Below are 18678 nucleotides of genomic sequence, written 5' to 3'. Positions count from 1 at the left end.
ATGAAGTCTCCAGCGTGACGCCATGTGTGGATTATGAAAGCTGTGCATGTCCTTTGCATCATATGTCATGTGGCCGCCGTTTTGCGGCCGCTTTCCAATGATTGGCGGCGGGCGCCGTCCTTTAATGACCGCCGCAAGGTCGTCGGAGGCCGACCTCACCAGTGGATCGCGTGCGTGAGGGTAATTGTTATACATGCGCGCATCAACGCGTCCTCGGTAATTATGCTGATCTCTAATGGATGCACCTACATTATTCATTCTAATTAACTCTCTGCTCAATACTGTTGCATTACTGACGTAACTTCGTTGCGTGGTATGGCATATTGTGGACAGCAGTCCCAAAAGGTTCAGGAATGCGCGTACACTCTGAGAGAACGAAAAAAAAAAGAATTATTTGAGTCTTTTGAGGGATTAGATGTATCTATCTTGCCAGAACCATTAGACCCTTCTGAGACTAAATGCACGGAAGTTTATGTGACTGCTCGCAGTGCAAGGGAATAAATCTTCGATTCATGAAACGAAAGTGGGAAGTAACTGCAGTCTAGGAGACTAGAAGCTCCTGTAACCATCATGGACATGACAGGCTATGTGTACGGACAAATGTATCGTATGCATTTCCGTCGCACACGATTCATTGTCAAAAGCGAACTTGTTTTGAATTTCGCGCCACAACGCGATAAACAGCGGCGCGACGGTGACATCACCATCGACGTGGAAAGGCCTGGCTTCAAACTCGGGTATTGATGTTTTCAAGAAGATGCATGCGGCTGGTCTGCACATGTACGCGAATGGGGTGTACCTTCTACTTGTCGTAGGTATAGGACGTTTCGACTTAAGAAGAAAAAGTTACCAGCTGGGATCGTTCTCAGAGTTTCAAACCTAAATGCGCCATTGTTTTCCGGAGCAGCACATTTGGGAGGCTGCCCGATTTCCACACCAGGAACGGCAGCATAGTCCCCCACCTGGGAATCTGTGTTCTTGACATGACTTGCTCTTCAAGTGCATCATATTCGTCACCTCACTTGTCGTGAGAGAATTCCATCCGAAAAAGAGGCAAATTTCAAAAAATGTGCCCGATCAATTTAGAAGCCTTCTGGTGCTTATATTCGAAAGGGTGAAAACGAAACTCGTTTTTAAAGTACTGATATCAAACAGTTTTCGTCTGAATCATATCGGACCATTTTGCGTGGCACCCAAAGCTGAGAGGTGATACGGTGCTCTTCCGGGGAGGTTCCTCGATGCAAAGAAAACGGTACTTTCTTCTTTCTCTACGCAGACTAGATACCACACAGTATATACGGCACCCGCCAACCTCGACTGCCTTGGTTAATGAAGACGCTTTAATTGTTATTTTCGTCGCGTAATATGCTCGGAATGTGACTAGGCGACAGACAGTCGCCGTCGCACGCATCATATTTTTCCGGCTGCCGTCTGATAGCCACAAATGCCCGTTAAGAGTTACCTTGGTCGCCATCTATCTCGACCCACGCACCGTCGCCAAGGTGTTTCGCCCCATTTCTCAGGCGCCGGCCCACTTCTGCTTCCTCCACGGGACCGTTTATTGTGCACTCCCAAACTCCACTTTCTGGAAACGCACATATACGCTTCGCACATACCAAATCCTCGCAGATTGCAACGGTTTACACGCGCAACATGTGTGACTGTATCCGAACTCGGATGGATTGTGGAAGAGAGCCTCTATAGTATCCGATTTGTTATTACATGAGCGTGTGCATCTAGGAAGGGTATGCGGGGCCTCGCAAGCCGCTTAGTGTGCCCAACGGCGTTATTTGTTCAAGCGCCAACGTATAACATTTAGCGACATTATAATGATAGGGAAGAAATTGTGACATTGACGCGTTAATTGGGGCTGCTTCACATTTCCATCGAGTGCAGTGTCCATTTAATCGAATAGCTTCGTGGTAGCAACGTTATTTTTATATTTAAATGCGGATGAAGCAAGAACAATTAGACTGTACTTCTTAAGACTCCTATGGTGGTTTAGATGTATACCCAGTGTTTCATAGCGCGATCACAGTCATAGATATGCGGGGCAGCGACCCACAGCCTCAACGACGTAGGTCACTTCACATGCACTTTACAAAGAACGTGGAGCTATTCTGCAATGGCTTTTGTTTCTGGGAACTGTTCTGGTCCGCGAAAACTGTTCATCCGCATTGAAAATGTTATTCGACGCTTGCCCTCCCGTAACGGCGGTACTCATGCGTGCTTCAGTTGTGAGAGCCCACCTAACATGTTGGACTAGGAATATACACGTCTAACTAATGTGTCTATGTCTCTAACATGTCTATGCATTGAGATAGAGTGCGCGGTGATAGAGAGAGAGGTAGAGACAAAATGGAGATGTTGGCCGCTGCGATGGAGCCAGTCTGTCCAGAACTCATGCTCTTGGAGTACTGCGAGCCTCCAATCTTATAGAAGATGGCAGCAGCACCAGTGTCTTTTGGAAAGCACACCATGGCGCAAGTGCGGGTTGGCTTTGCTCGTGGGCATTCCCCCCAGCACCTCCTCTGCGTTGAGTGCTCGATGGTCCACCATATCCAGGGCACTCTTCAGAGACTGACGGCTATACATGTTATGCCAAATTAATAGCGTAGAAATAAGCGAAAATTATGGCGCAGAAATTGTTACGGACGCGAAAAGGGTTTCTCGAAGCTAGCTCCGTACGCTTTCTGCAACAAAGCAGAAACATTTTCTCCAAGAGTGGCTCTTTTTAACTCTGGCAGTACAATAATTGCAGAGCCCTATGCCCTTCAGCCGGACATCATATCATACAATGGGTGCATTATGTGTTCATTGTACACCACAATCGTATTAGATTTGCAGGTTTCACTGTCTTATGTCACCTCGATTGTGAATCAGAGTATCTTTGTAAAGCAATCATAACAAAAGGTATCCAGCCAAGGCTGTCGCTGCCAGCTCACCCTGCTAGTATTCTCTACATAATCGTTGCATAAAAGAGAACCATTACATCGCCTCATTCTCTCCTTTTCCGTAACGTTGTGTGCGTGTTGCGAATGAACTTGACTGCTGGGAAAGAAACATTTGCCGAGAACGACCTCGGATCGAGACTATAATAATTTGGACGTCAATCAATTTGCCGCTACATATACCGCATTCTCAATCTCCCGGGGAGTATGGGTTGTTCTTGAATAATGCTTTTGGCCAAGGGCACGCGAGCCTGTAGATTATATATACGAGTGCGCGAACCCTTAACTTTGTCCAAGCTAACGCCAACGCAGATGATATGGCTGATGAGCCTGCCGCGGGTGTGTTACAAATCGCGTGTCAAGAAAGAAAAGTGTTGAAGGTCTGGATCGAGCATTATGACATTGTTATGCACCACCGAAATGATGACGTTTGTAATGTCACGGAGAAGCACGTCCTGAGTTTCGGTATCGTTTTTTCTTTTCTATCTAACCGCTTATTCCGTTACCGTTGATGATGCCTGATTATGTCGCGTGATGCGCAGTTAACTTTTCATGGCGATGTGGTGTATGCTGCCCACTGGCGTTAGGATAGCTACGGAATGCGAGAAAAACCCACCAGCAGGATGGCGTCAAAGGCATGACGCCAACACCGCCGGGGTATTTGTGGTGCACGGGGACACGGATTAGGCCCCGTGATCAGAATATATTCAATACACTTAGGTCTCTCAACACTAGTAGGACAACATTTGGGTGCGAAGTTTGCTTGCGCAACAACTTATCGTCATGTCCCAGCCACATAGTAATGCCCGACATTGTGAGACGCCGTGGCGTCTGTATGGGTGTGTTTCAGTTCAAGACATATGAACAATGTCTTCCTTGTGCTCAAACGCGTAGCGTATGTACCGCACTTGAATACAAAGTATGATCACCCAAGAAATTGTTAATCCATTTCCCTCATTCATGATTGGCATACTTCCAAACTCTGTTTGTGGCCGACTTTTCCGATACGCTCCTCGGGCACTCCGCGCATCAGCTCTTGCACGAAACACTCCGGGGGTGTGAAAATGATTTCTTAAACTCGAACGGGGTACTTGATAGAACCGATTACGTACGTAGTTAACAGACGACGAGCATGGAAAGTAGTGTGTTGTTCTGAATCGAAAGCACGATGGGGGTCAACCGCGCTACTGGCGGCTTTCTACGAGCATTCATGGCTAATAGCCACTCTTGAGGAGTAGTCTGGACGTTGGAAAGCGCATTTCGTATAGAGTCCGGAAAACACGTATATTCATAATATTGTGCACACATCGGCATTGTCGGATGGATAATCAGCGCGAAGTAGGTGATGCCCGTCTTAGCTCCCTGCATAAAAGGTCTTGTATCAGCTGGAAGGATCAGACGGCCACCCCAGTATCGAAAAAAAACTAACAATGGACATGATGCAGAGCAAATATCATGCGCACACTGCAGTTTTCACGGATGGATCTGCCAGTTCTCAATGCACGACAGCTGCTTCTACCATTTCGGATGACTCGGTGACTCATATGTACCGATTATCGCATCGCACATCCCCAACGTCTGTTGAGCTGCGTGCCATCTTGCTGTTCCTCAGAAATGTGCCATACACTCACCGCCATAGCTGGGTGGTATACTGGGATTCTGAAGCTGTCCTGCAATATATCGCAACATATGGGTGTCCGTAGATCCTTTGCTTCGGTGATTACAGGCATCCTCAAGGAAATGAGCCAGGACAGGTGGCGGTCACCTGTAGTGGGTTCCTGGACATTGTGGCATCCACGGGAATGGAGAAGCGGATAGGGCTGCGGCAGCCACGTATGTGTCCCGATCGACAATATCAGTTATCCAAAGGGAACGGAAGGAGGTACCTTGCCGATACGGTGAAGCCCCTGTTCCCTCTAGAAGTGGTGTCAAGATGTCCCATGGAGTACCCCCCATGAGAAAAGCGGATCCTGATTTGTCTTTCGGCCTGCTCAACCGGCTGCCTCGCAACTTTTCGTCCGTTATATACAGGCTTCGTCTCGGTGTGGCCTTCACCCCGCTTTTTAGACAGACTCGGTCGCTCCGACACCATGCTACGCTCCAGGTGTGCCATGTTTGCATATATCAAGCACGTGATCTCGAACTGTGTCCTCTTAAAGGAATCTACTAGAAGCGCTATATAAGTAACTGCACGAAGCACTTGGACACTGTACCAACGTCCTGCAACAACATCGCCGCGCCCTGAAGATTTTCCTGGATTTCCTGCAGGACACCGGTCTCGTTTATGTCCTTCTGTGCGCCTCTCCACATTCTGTGCCTCTCGTGTATTCCTTCGTTGACTAGGGACTTTACGTTGCTGCTCATCCATCGTCACCTCATTGTAATGTGATAACTCTACAGTCCCGCCAGTAATGGGTCGGTAATGAATTAGGTAATTTCCCCATTCATTATCGTCATTATATTTGTTACTGGTGCTGGTGTTGATCACCGAGCACGCTCCTATTCCTTTGCAAAACTCAAAAGGGCTAGAAATGGTACAGAATCCAGGAGTACACGACGGTCACTGATGAGGAGTGCTTCAAGTACCAAACATTACAAAGTATATTTCTTACTTAAGTATGCTTCAGGTAAGGCTTTACAAGTCGTGATACTTTGGTCTGTTCATCGCGTTCAGAGTCCCTGCAGAAAGATATCTACAAAAACATGCGCATATCCCGCAAGTTATGTACCACGTGTGCTAAGACGAAGCACAGTACCGTTTCGCTTTCAAATCGCCCATACAAAAGCCACGAAATTTCCTGGAAGACCGAGCAAAACACCGTACCTCGGTATTCCCAACGCAACAGACAACGCTTCAGAAGCAGATACTTGCGCTAACATTTCCGGCTTCGTTCCGTCATCCCCTGCTTATCCACCCCCACATACGTAATCGCTCAGAATGGTCGCACACGCAAAGACGCTTCGGGAGGAGAGGAATATGATGGAACACTGCGAGCTAGTATTGCCTGCGTGACGTGCCTCCAGAACGACCGCCAGTCGACAACACAAACGGCCTTGAAAAGGCTCTGCCGAACACGGAAGTGCATTCAGCGGAACAAAAATGCTGCGCATTGTTAACTCTGTTTTCTCGCCGTTTCTGTCCAAACGATGACGAATGGGCTCGTTGTGTTTCAGTGTGACATCATTATGCGTGGTTGAAATTTCAACGCGCGTTCGGCAACATTAGTTGCGCTCCCTTTACACAAGGTGGAAGGAACTATTGTGCTTACGGGGGAGGGGAATACGTAGCAAAGGTTGTGCAGAGAGGTCCCGCGCAAAACAATGGGACCTGCTACTCTGCATTCATGGGTTGTTACCCGTTCGTAAATGAGATAGGTGCTGCCGAAATCGTAGCAGGGGTGTCCAGTTTAGTGAGGTACACCCAACTGCACTTCAAGGGTGCAGGTTCCAAGGGACCAAGTCGCACTTTGAAACTAATGCGACTCGATGTGACCTCGCTCATGTATACAAACGCTAGCACAGCCAGCCTTTGTTTATATTTCCCTCTTATTTCAAAAATAAAACCTCTAAAAACAGCCAGCAAAAGAGACTAAACCGTAATTAATTGTGTGACTGGAAATGCGCAAACTACGAAATTTGCCTGAAATGCAGAGAGATTGAACGTGACTATTTATGTGCGTGCGTGTGTCTGAAACTGCAAACAGTCTTTGCTCTAAACTGCTCTAAAACTGCAAGCAAAGTTGATTTTTTTTATTCAGTTGTTTACCATTTTTTTTAGATCACGAATCTAATCACGTTTTACAAGCACCTCACATATCCCTCTTAGCTGCACACAGTCGTAGAGCTTCGGGGAGGCATTAAATTGCCCCGTACAGGGCAAATACTTTTACGACATGCTACCTACTTACCGATTATTACAACCACTAACCTTTCATTCGTCTCTTGTCTTTCACAGGTCGCACGCGGCCAACAAGTTCAGCATGGCGTGCCGCAACGGCGTGGTACGGACACACGAAACAACATGCGGCCTCGTACACAGAGCAGCGTAGCACACCTTGCACACGACCACCAACCACAATGACAATGCCTAGGACTCCATTGACATCACCATGTTCAAAAGTGTCCAGAACTGACAAAGAATGCGCTACCTTCACGTCACAGTTCGTGCGAGTGGTGCTGACGTTAGTGTTAGCCTCCCTGTCTGCTTCAGCGTCGAGGCACACGAGGGTGCTGGAGAAAGGTAAGACGAAGCTAAGAATCGCATCCGTCTTTCAAAAATTCGATATTGTATTTGATAGCGAGAACGCGGCGTCGTTCTATTCCGAGCTTGATGTATCGGTTGAGATAACGCGCCACAGACGTGACGCCACCAGATACACGAAGATAAGGCGAGTGCCCGACTGGTTGCAGAAACTTCAGAGCGTACTATCACTGCATCAGCACGTTTCGTCTGTGCGCTGTTAAAAATCCGTGTCCTGGTGATCTTTATACGACAGAGATGAACGAAATAGGAATTTGTTACAACTTATGCAACAACCGTCACAGCAATTAATAAGTAAAGGATGGCTGTCTGTTGTAAATGCGTCTGCTGGTATAGATCGACACTACAGTTGTCTCGATCGGTGCGTTACTGGTGCATCGCTGTTGTCACAACAACAAATACACTATGTAGTTTGGTCCTTACTACCCCCAGGGCACATTGCTTAGTGTGCAGGGTGCGTTTTTTTTTTATTCATTACAGATTTTGTATAAAAAAGCTATGAGGTAGCATAGATACCGTTTTTGCAGGTGGATTATATTGCAGGCGGACATTCTCTGGAATAGAATATGTAAATACTAAATGACTAATTACCAAAAGTTAATCCATTCTACCTAAGTTAATTGGTTCTTTAATTAAGGGCTTTCGAGCAAAAGTGAGATAGCAGAATTGGAGACAACCCATTCCAAAGCCATTCTTCGTTTTAAAAGTCCTATGGGGCCCTATGCAAATAAGCCGGAACCAATACACGATAGGTTTTGTAGTAAAAACAAATGAAACGAATAAAAACAAACAAACACCCTGTATATGGAACAAGGAATGACGTCAATAATAGTGCACAAAGTGCACGTCAGTGCACAAAAGCATAAATATCACATTATGAGTCCGGCCCGGTAACATCTCATTACGGCCGAAAATCCTTTAATCTCTAAGTGTCTCATTACGGCCGAAGATGTTTCATCACGGCCAAAAAGAAACAAGGAGCATCCACAATATTAGCAATCGCTGTGTTGTATGCTTCCCAAAGTGTCTCCGAGGCGGGTGTGCCCCCACGGCTTGTGTCACACACAATGGTTCATGCAGACAAATACTGCGACAGTGTTTCATGCATCCCTTGAGAAAAATGCTTTTATTTCCATACTATGTCAAACGATATTTGTATCTGTTATGCCATTTTCTCTCGGTATTCGAACATCTTACTTGCTTTGTGAGCAAACTGTTTGTGTGTGTTCTGAAAAGGTTACTCCACAAGGGCATGTACCAGGAGCCACATGACCTATGACGATGATCTTTTTCCCCACTAGAAAAAAAAAAACAAGAAGCATCCACCATATTAGCAATCGCTGTGTTGTATGCTTCCCAAAGTGTCTCCGAGGCGGGTGTGCCCCCACGGCTTGTGTGTAATGAGACTTCGGCCGTAATGAGATACAATCGTCTGGCCCCACTAAAGGGTGTTACAGAGACCAGTGTCCCTTGGAGATTGTTGCCACCTCCTTTGCTCTTTACTTAGATGAAACCATGCGGCAGCGTATGCTCTTTCCAGCATTCGCAGTACATGCACTTCAGGAATCGCACAAGCAGCTGCAACAGAATACAGCATCTTGCCATGATCCATTTCACCAGCGTATACTCGAACAGCTGAGAGACGAACGAAAACCACCCCCGTCAGTCACGGTGGTGTCATCACAAATACGCATTATGTGTCATCTCATAACGTTGAGCCGCGTCCTACGCTTCTGAGCTGACAGTATTCCGCGCACAGCCGGTGTCGACAAGAATCAGAGCGGGCGAAGCACCCGACCTTCTTGCCGCCTTGGAAAACGAAGATTCAGCCCACAACCGCTTTTCAAATTTCGCACGCCTCCACACTGCCGTATATTGTTTCGCATGGGCGGAAACACTGCAAGTCGCGAATCACGATGCGGTTTTCCACCCCCGTTTGTCAAAAGGGGAGAAAGAAAAAAAAAACTTTTGTGATCATGTTGTAGGGTCCACCAAGAAAGAGTCATACGCCCCGTAAGGTATAATTGGCAGGTCGAGACACAAAATGTCGGCCGTATACCGCCGCCCATGCCGTTAGGCCTAATTAAAGTCTGAATCAAGGGCTTTCCGGAACGGGCGTGCTTGCACGTACAAAGCAGACAGTCGCCCGATGCGGCAAATACAATATAACGAGTACGAAATTCATAAAGGCCGAGTGGGATAAGTTAATAAGCGAATGAAGCTAATAAATGACCTGCCAGAATGAATTGCTTTGAGGCGCTTATCACTACGGAGCTACCGGACCGGATTCCTGTCTTGCATGCACTGTCGATATACTGCTTCACCGTGCACGGTAGTGCAGCTCGTGTCTCCTAATTGTTCGGCAGATGCTTCCGGCGATAACAAAACGACGATGCAAAACGGGGAAGCCGGACTAACACTACAGCGTATTCACAGAAAGCAAAAAAAAAAAAAAAAGAAGAAGATAAAAACAACTCACGCATGCCGGAAAATGGCGTACTGCTCATCTAGCAGACGACAGGATCTGTCTCTCTTCCTGTCGTCTGCTACGGAATATATCTTGTGACTGCCCCGCGTTATATTCCCAATGGTTAGCAGTGCACGAAAAGTCATGACGTTGAGTGTCCGCACTTACACGTGGCTGCAGAAAGCGATGACGTTTTTCAAACCTTCAGCTGTAGCATTCTGGGAAATGTCGCTCATGTGAATGCACGGTACTATATACGGGGTGGTCCTCCAACAATGATAGAAATTCATAGTAAATAAAGTAGCAACGGAGAGACATGCGGTCAAGGGATTTTTTTTTCTGCCAGGAACATTTGCCACATATTGGTACAATTTTTATTTCGTTTCAATTAATGGAAATTTAATTTCTTGAATTGCACTACGAAATTTTCGAAGTCAATCTAACGTTTTCTTTGCGGAAATGGGTTCCTCGTGGTCATTTTACTCAGTATAGCACCTATAATGCTGACATAAATGACGACAATTGCTGAAATAAATTGGCCGAAAATGCGCGGAAAGAGTCCTCTTTATTGTCGGCTCTAGTTTGAGCGGCAAAAATTGATATCCTGCCTGGCAAAACGTCGGGTGATCTTGTTTGTGATAACATAGCTCGGATTCCCGCACTCACCGCACATGTTTGTTCTGTGAGTTGGGATTCTAGAACGAAGAGAGTACGAAATCACTGAAAAGGTTAACCAGCTGCAGGACTCGAACCCACATCTTCTGGATTACCTTTTCAGTGATTTCCTACTTTCTTCGTTCATTGTTCTTAGATACTTGAGGCTTCGTGTCTTCGGTGTTCCAGCCTCAGAACACCAATTTCCATCAAGATTGGGATTTCAAAGGCCTGTTCCGACATATAGCAGCGCGCTATTATAGCGCTACAAAACAGCGCGCAAAGACAGCGCTCACTGTTATCGGACGGTTCGCACTTGCAAAGCGGCGCTAGCGCTATAGTTCAGCGAAAGTTCAATGGTCAATTCTGGTCTCTCCCATCATGGCGTCTCCGGAGTTCGACAGCATGCGGAAGAACAAGTTCGATCAACTGAGACATTTTGGATGACAGTGTCGCCGGTTCCCATGCGGTCGCCGTGCCATGAAATGCGGGAGCAAAGCAACCCCATGACTTCCTCGACGTCAACTCTGAGGGGCCTCCTCATTGGCCCGAATGTAGTCGTAACATTAGCGCTGAATTTAGCTTCGCGCAGCGGCGAGCCCCTGTCGTAGCCCCTGATGTGTGTAAGCGCTGAGAAAGCTGACAGGTGCTCAACTTCGGCAAGCGCTAATTTTTAGCGGTTTGGAGCACTGCGAGGAGGAAAACATCGCGCTATTTTCTAGCGCTATATAGCAAATCGCTATATATCGGAACTAGCCTTAACCTTCTTCCCCTCGTATGGCGTGTCAGTATAACCTTCTTTCGTCGCAGTCTGGCGCTCCAACTAGATCCGACAAAAAGTGGCGGAGCGATGGACTCATTTCCGACGATTTTCGGCCAATATATTTAAGTTGTAATTGCGTTACGTGTCTTATCAAGTGCTATACTGAGTAAAATGACAACGAGGAACCCATTTCCACAAAGAAGAACATTATGTTGACTTGGGAAATTTCGGAGCTCAATTCAACAAATTAAATTTCTACACGGTACAAACATGTGACCAAAAAATACGCAGAAAAAAAAAATACATTGACTGCATGTCTCTCCATTGCCTACGTTATCTACTACGAATTTCTATAATGGTTTGTGGACCACCCTGTATAGAAGTGGGCGCTATGTCGTCTTCACACGTGCGGCCATATTTTCGTGCGATAAAACACCCTATTGGTGGATAGGGGAAGATCGCCACATTGCCGATCGCTTTGCACGACAAAAGATGGTCGTTGAGCGGCTCTTGTGTTCTGATCCGACTTCATAGTGAACTGCACCGTCGCATGACTGGAAGCCCCCGCAGTCCGTTGGGGCGAGAGTATGCTGAAAGTATTTTCCCCTGGAAGCGTGAAATGAAGGAAAAATGAAATATGCGTGTAAGGGTTTTGCTGTCATGTTGTGTCACTCGCACTGTTTCACTGCATTTCACATACGCTTAAATTGCTGGATTGAACGTACGATTAATGTTTGCAGTTTCTCGAGGTAAAAGAAAAAAAAATAGAGTAGATCTACACGTAAGGTGCATCCGCCTATGTGGCGACATCCTGCACGTGACGCAGGGTAGGACTGCGGATAATTTCGACCACCTGGGATTCCTTTGACGTGCGCCGGAAATATTCGACACGCGGTGCTGGAAGCAATGTTTTACCTCCCGCACGTTGCTGAAGTCCTCGTCCTTTTCTCGAGGTATACTGCTCAGGAGCGGTATGTCCAACGTACACTCTAAAGTCCGTAACCCATAAATAGAAGTAAAAAACTTGCAAACTTTTTACCTCTATTTCTAGAGGTAAGTATGTTACCTATACTCTGAATAACCCTTGTACACAGGTTAAAGCATAACCTGTAGTCACTTTCCACGTTGCTGCCTATGTAACTCTTACACAGAGGTTAAAGTATAACCTATACCCACCCACTGCGTTGCTAGGTTTGTAACCTTTATCTTAAAGTTATTCAGTGAAGCCATCTACACAGGAAGGCGGGGTGAGGCGTCCCTGAGACGCACGAACTCCTACACGAACTCCTAATAAAAGAAGCACACCACAGAGAAATGTGTCCTAACAGTATTGGGTAATCATAACTATGCGCTCGCGGATGCCGATTTGCCTGTACCTGAAGCAGAGTAAGCTCGACACGCGCATCTTTTTGGAAAAATAATAAAAAATCACAATACTAAAAAAAATTGTGGAGCTCAGTTGCAAAAAAAAAAAAACGAATAAGAATGGAACCACTGAAAACAAATTAAACGCATGTCACGAGTTTCCAAAAACCTCACGGAACTAAATATCGTTCACTGCATGCCGCTATGTAAAGTACTTCATTAACTAAAAGGTTCTGACACGTTCTCAAGGACACCTTGCCCAATAAAACGCAGGAAATGCTAAACGAAAATATGAAGCTTTTCTTTGCAAACACAGCGTTACTTTATTATCAACGGTTCATACTACATAGTATTCTACGCAAAATACTCGAAAAATATACTGTAAAATTCTTTATCATCTTCATATGACACATGGAAAGACCATTCAAAGAATGAATTGTAACATATTAAATAGGAGTAATATTAAAAGTTCAAGATGCAATACACTTTGCACTGAAAGTCAAAATCGAGTTCACAAGTCTCTTCTTCAGTGGAGCAAAATATCTCCGAAGGATCATGCAGAGAAAAGGCATATATGAAATATGAGTATTACTAAACTGCAGAACACCTTGCACTGAATGTACATATAACGGAACTGAGTTGACAAGTCACTTTTTGACTTTAGCAAAATAGATAATTCGTAGTCATCTTCACATGACGTGTAGAAAAATTATCTAAATGAAAGTTTAATGAGATAAAGAACCCCAACGCATTTTGCACTTAAGGCACGTTACAAAAAATCAGGGGTTCCTCATAATGCAACTTCCGAACCTGATCTGATTTTACCAAAGGGGTGTCAATCTGCACACCCATTTCCTGAAACAATTCCTCTATGCTGCTTACAACGCAATCGACAACCACCTTGGAGCACATGTGGTGGCCCTCTGGGTTATGGCATAAATAGCCTTTTTTTTTTTCTTCAGATTATTCTTCGAACTTTGATCTGTTCTTTCCATGTGCTCAAGTAGCTCACCTATACATTGTGTTGGCTGGCTCATCCTGTCATGTTATGTCATCCTGTACTCGTGTGCTTAACTAAATACAAAAATTCAAATGATGTACATGTATCTTTAGATGGTTTCAAACGTTGTTCCACAAGTATCACAAGAAGGGAGAAAGCCACACCCAACACACTGAACAACGTGGTCACAAAAGCACTGGAAATACCTAGTCGACAATCTACAATGTTGGCAAATATAGGTTCGTACATGGCTGGCTGGCTGGGTTTGCGACGAATCCCGAGCTTGCGGAGAGTTGTGGGAAGGACCTGGTTTGCTGCTATCTCTCTGAGCCTCTGCAGAGTTATAGACTGGGATTGGGCTGCTGCTGTATTTCTGCTGGACTGTTCGTATGTACTTCTGTGGCACAAGATACCTAAATATAAACCGCAACGTCAAAAAGGGGGCGCGCTGATTGTTTCATTTTTACACTAACCCCCACAGTTTACGAGTGCAGGAACCATTACCCACACTATTCACTTACCCTCTGCCACAATACTGCCAGGTAACTCATGGCTGTGTCCATCAAATTTGGAACCAGTGGAGCTGCGCTATGGGTTACCTGCGAAGAACAATCTTTTTTACTACAATATTCTGCACAAATTGCAAGGCCATAATATATCGGGTGCTTTTAGTCCTACCACATTCTGTGCTATTGCGCCGAATGCAATTGTAACGTTAAAAATGCTTTGCTCACGACGTCTCAAGTTCAAAACAACCTGCGAAGAGCCAAATGATAACGGTTACACAAGTCTGACGTGGAACCGCGCAGCTTGCTTATCCTCCTTTTCGGGATTCTATCATGTAGTCACAGGCAACCAAGTGATGATAACCGACATTTCAGTGCAATGACAGAAGAAAAAAAAAGACCATAAGCGACCGTTAAAATAACTGGTTAGGAATCGACTTAAACAATAGTGAAGGAAAAGAACGAATGTCTAATTCAGGACGAGGAAGAAGCAGTCGCAATTATGATGCGTCTTTGGGATCACTAAAAGCGAATGCATCAAGAAGTTTCACGCAACGCAATCACTTGCTCAACGCATGCATAAAGCGCGTTCCTCGTGTTACTAACCTGTTTCACTCAGTGCTGCATGCTTGGCTCGTGCATGGTGACAATAACAGCATGCTTCTTCCATTGCATGTCCATTTTCATCCATTTCTCCAATAAATGCATCACGATCACAGCCGGCGTCCGTGCAACGTCCCTGTGTGAAACTTCGAATGTCTGTGTGCGTCCGTCACATCATATATCCACCTGCGAGCTTCGCCCATGCAACATTGCACTAACATGAGAGTGAACTACGCAGGAATGTAATAGCAAATGCAGAAGGTTACTTACTATGTGACTTTGAATTCCGTTGTTTCCAATGCAACGGATGTCGAAGCGGCGAGGTACCACACAGCAAGCGAAACGCTCCTCCCGCTTTTTCCTGATACACGCTGTTGCCAACTGCCACTTGACGTGCAACCTCCACCTGCCGACTTTCGCGAAACTGCGGACCACTTCGCTTTTATAAGTAACGCTGGTAACTTCTCCAAAAGCGTAACGCCGTCCTTAGGGGTAACGCCACTGTTTCTCTCGCAATGTAACCTGTAAGAGGGCAGCGCACGTCCGCATGTAACCTTTGAATGGGCTGTAACCTTTACATCGAGCACAAATAACTTGTATTTCACAAGTTAGGTGCGTATCAGAGTAACGTTAGAGGGAACTAGATTAAGAGTGTAAGGTAGACAACCCATCGCTGCGTTTGCTTGCAAGATCCGCCTGTCGAAACTAGAAACCACGAAGATGAATCTGGTTTTCCGTGGTTTTGCCACCTTGCCCTTTCAGACACGCCTCTGCAGCGCTCCCTGTGAAATCTGTTCAGGAAGCGCTCGAGCACCATGCCACCATATCGGCAGCCGTCGGTGGTGGAGCGGCATCACTGTATACCTCTTTACAGCTCCTTCTGAAGTACTAACCCTGCGCACCTTACCCCGTACAGCCACCGTATTTTACAGCAACGGGCGAGCGCGTCGTCTGCGCCGACGCCAGGACCGCGCAGGGCAGCGCCTCGCCAGGGCACGCGCTTGCGCGTTACGGTTAAGTCTGACAGTGGCTGTACGAAAACGTGACAGAATCTATACCTTTTTTTTATTCCGTGTTAGCGCCGCGAAGCAACTGTGGCTATGAGCGGCGTACAGATGTGGACAGATGGAAAGAGGACAGCGGGGAGGAGTGGGGGACAGGGGGGTTAGCATGCGTCTTGGGCCGACTTCATGGGGAATTGTGCAGACATTCGTCTGGACAGTCTTCGGAAAACCCAGAGAAAACCTCGGACAGCGCTGCCGGTGGTAGGATTCGAACCCCCCACCTTCCAGTCTTCAGCACGACCTTGGCTACCGCCAACGAGCGGGACTCCAATCTAGACCAATGACACTGTAAAAGAACCAAGACGGAAGTAAACAGGACTGCTTCCTGTTGGTAGCTGTGTATTATCACCTACAGTCAAGTTACAGACCCCTACTCGTGTTGCATGAAGGACCTCTTACAGGGATTTTCGAAGCACCGCCCCCCATCCCTCAAACAGCCCCCAAAATGCCTGCCAAAAGGGGCAAAGAAAAGCCCAAATATGCCTACTGGTGTGGCACAACCCCTGAGATGAAAATCGCTTGACATCCTATCTATCGTGATGTCGACCCATTTATTCATCAACTTTCAATCGTCCCATTTTCTCCTCATCTCATCCCGGCTACAGTCGTGACGCTGGCGCACATAAGTGAGGCCAATAACAGCAAGTCGCTCCTCCAGCAGCCACCATGCACAACCACTCGGAACACACGTAAAACTCCGTTAGGGTAATGGGTCAACTATACGATAACGCGCCAGGAATGGAAACTATCTCGCTTGATTTGTTTGCAACACTAGTGGAATAATCGACTGAACGACTTAAACCGCTTATAAACCGTGAGTTCGCATCGACAAAATGTACAGGGTCTTTCACGAAAAGTGAGCCAAAATTTCAAAAAAAGTTAAGCGCACACCAAAAAGACGGGCTGCATGTGTTACCAGTGGTGTGAGGATACTCGAACCATCAGTTTTGTTTGTATTGTTTTGCTGGGTTCTCTTGCTTCTGGTGCGGCGGACAACAGGGCAGTTCCTGTGATAACCTGAGAAAACAGATGAAAAGGGGTTTTCTACAAAGTCAGTTCTGTTTGCAGATCTGGATGGCAAAATGGAAAGGTTCAGCCACCCCGGTACAACGCATTTCGCCGAACTGCTGTTCGACATCCACAGGTACCAGCTCATCGTCGGAGCAAGGTAAACATTGTTTCTGTAGAGGACGATCAGAGCATAGATACGTTTCTACATTGAAGCGACCAAAGAAGTCCAACCCAAGCCAGCCCAAACTATTCTTCAACCGGATACGTTCCACCATTTTATTCGACCGAGACATACACTCCGTTAGTTACGGACGCCAGTCGAAACGATATGCAGAGGATTCGGCGCGTATAACGTTCAGAGTATCTATGACGACGTCTGAGTATAAATCATGACGCACCTTCGGGTGAAACCCACCCTAATTTCCACACAAGATTTTTAATCGGAAAAACGAAACCAAACGACGATAAAAGTTGCCATGAACGACAACTTTATTGCTATGATGATGATTCTGATGACCCCACTGCCAGCGGTAATTTATGAAAATCTAAGAAATAACAAAGATGCCTCGAAAATGCCAACCATATTTCCCAAACTGGAGGCGAAACGTTTAATGCAATTTTTTACGTAGTTCGTTCTCAAGGCGTCTGCGCTTCTGTTTCTCAGGGATCACATCTTCAGGATAGGCTTGGAAGGTCTCAGAAAGCTAGAGGACGTCAACGTTCCCGCTCCCAGTGCTGCTGTTAAAACGTGCAGGAAAAAAGGCCAGAGTGATGTAAGTAACTTAACAGAGAAATATTTGAAATGATGATACAACTGCCACGTGTGAGGGCGGCTTCAGCAGCTGGCGTGTACGGTAAAACAACCGCTATGAATATTTGCAGGAGGACTGCCGAAATTACATCAAAGTTCTACTGTCGCACAATGACCGAGTGTTTACGTGTGGCACCAACGCATTTGAACCGGAATGTACATGGAGACAAGTAAGTTACATGGGAGGAGCATTTAAACTCGAAATGCTCGCAGTCACGAAGCAGTGCGTAAAGTGGAGAAAAGCCGTGAAGCAGAGTCACCTCTTCCGAGGGCCTATGGGGGCACCCGGGCACTGTAAAGCAGCATCGATCAAATATCATTTAGTGTCGCTATTCGATAGTGCAAGCCACCACGGCAAAAACTGCGCAAGTTTCATTCCAATTGACGGTGCAATTAATTATAAAATTACAATTAAAGATTACGGGCAACACTGTACTAGGTATTCGAAATGATTCCGTACTCCTGCCACATACGGCGGCAACCACATTGCATGCGTATAACTGGGCCCGACATAACAATCCACCACAATCCACCATAAAATCCGTCCCTGCAATTCACACAGCGATCCACATCTGAGGATAAACGGATAAGCGAACTGAAATGAAATGAAATGTTGAGCTATTGAAAAAAATGTGTCAGACGTTCAAGAAGCCAGACAGCGTCGGGACTTGTTTGTTCACAGAGGTTCGCAGGGAGAGTTTGTTCGTTCGAAAGAGGCCGCGAACAGAAGGAGCGCGCAGGCGCAGTAGAGAAGTAGGGAGAGCCTCCATCGAACAGCGGCCAGCGCTGGGTTACTTCGCAAAAAACACTGTTAACAGGGGTTTCAGAATGCATAGGTAAACAGGGAAACTAATAATATGGTTACTAAAATAACGAAGTTCCGATGTAATAGTGTGTAATACCAATTTTCAATGTTGCCCGCTGTACAGGGGGTTGTTTGACACCAGGCGTCGCACCGCTCCACTACGCCGCATTTTTCATGGCAAATTAAAAATATTTATAGCGCGTTGTCGGTCGTATGGTTCCGCATATGGTATTTAGAAGCAACAAAGTCTCCAGTAATATCACCGGCATATCATGCTTGTCTACCGCTTTACAGTACCTTTAATGCGGTCAAGTTAACGTTCGCTTCCGGAGAGAGTTGGATGCGCCGTCGCAAAATTCTTTTCTTCGCTTTGCTTTCCTCGCGCGGTTTAAGGAAGTAATGTGATCGGGGCTAGCG

The 18678-nt window shown here is 46.2% G+C and overlaps 1 protein-coding gene and 1 long non-coding RNA gene across 5 annotated transcripts in view; one reads left to right on the top strand and one right to left on the bottom strand.

The window, feature by feature from the left end:
* LOC135374701 (semaphorin-5A-like) overlaps nucleotides 1–18678 on the top strand; it is a 132515-nt gene that overhangs the window by 96941 nt on the left and 16896 nt on the right. For all 3 annotated transcript variants that reach the window (XM_064607620.1, XM_064607621.1, XM_064607622.1), the window contains 4 exons: nucleotides 6907–7191; nucleotides 16703–16802; nucleotides 17310–17418; nucleotides 17528–17626. In XM_064607620.1, the coding sequence (XP_064463690.1) occupies nucleotides 7029–7191; nucleotides 16703–16802; nucleotides 17310–17418; nucleotides 17528–17626 (471 nt within the window). In that variant the 5' untranslated portion in view covers nucleotides 6907–7028. The remainder of the gene's footprint in view (nucleotides 1–6906; nucleotides 7192–16702; nucleotides 16803–17309; nucleotides 17419–17527; nucleotides 17627–18678) is intronic.
* LOC135374761 (uncharacterized) lies at nucleotides 12760–15218 on the bottom strand. 2 transcript variants are annotated; one of them, XR_010417109.1, is made up of 4 exons: nucleotides 14841–15218; nucleotides 14574–14763; nucleotides 13983–14060; nucleotides 12760–13874 (listed from the first exon to the last, which is right to left on the bottom strand). It is a non-coding gene; the product is annotated as an uncharacterized LOC135374761 (long non-coding RNA). The 2 variants fall into 2 exon arrangements; XR_010417110.1 differs by having other exon boundaries at nucleotides 14574–14706.

This window comes from Ornithodoros turicata, unplaced genomic scaffold, assembly GCF_037126465.1.
Source record: "Ornithodoros turicata isolate Travis unplaced genomic scaffold, ASM3712646v1 ctg00000746.1, whole genome shotgun sequence".
In the NCBI taxonomy this organism is placed as follows: domain Eukaryota; kingdom Metazoa; phylum Arthropoda; class Arachnida; order Ixodida; family Argasidae; genus Ornithodoros; species Ornithodoros turicata.
This window is presented reverse-complemented; position numbering and strand designations above follow the sequence as displayed.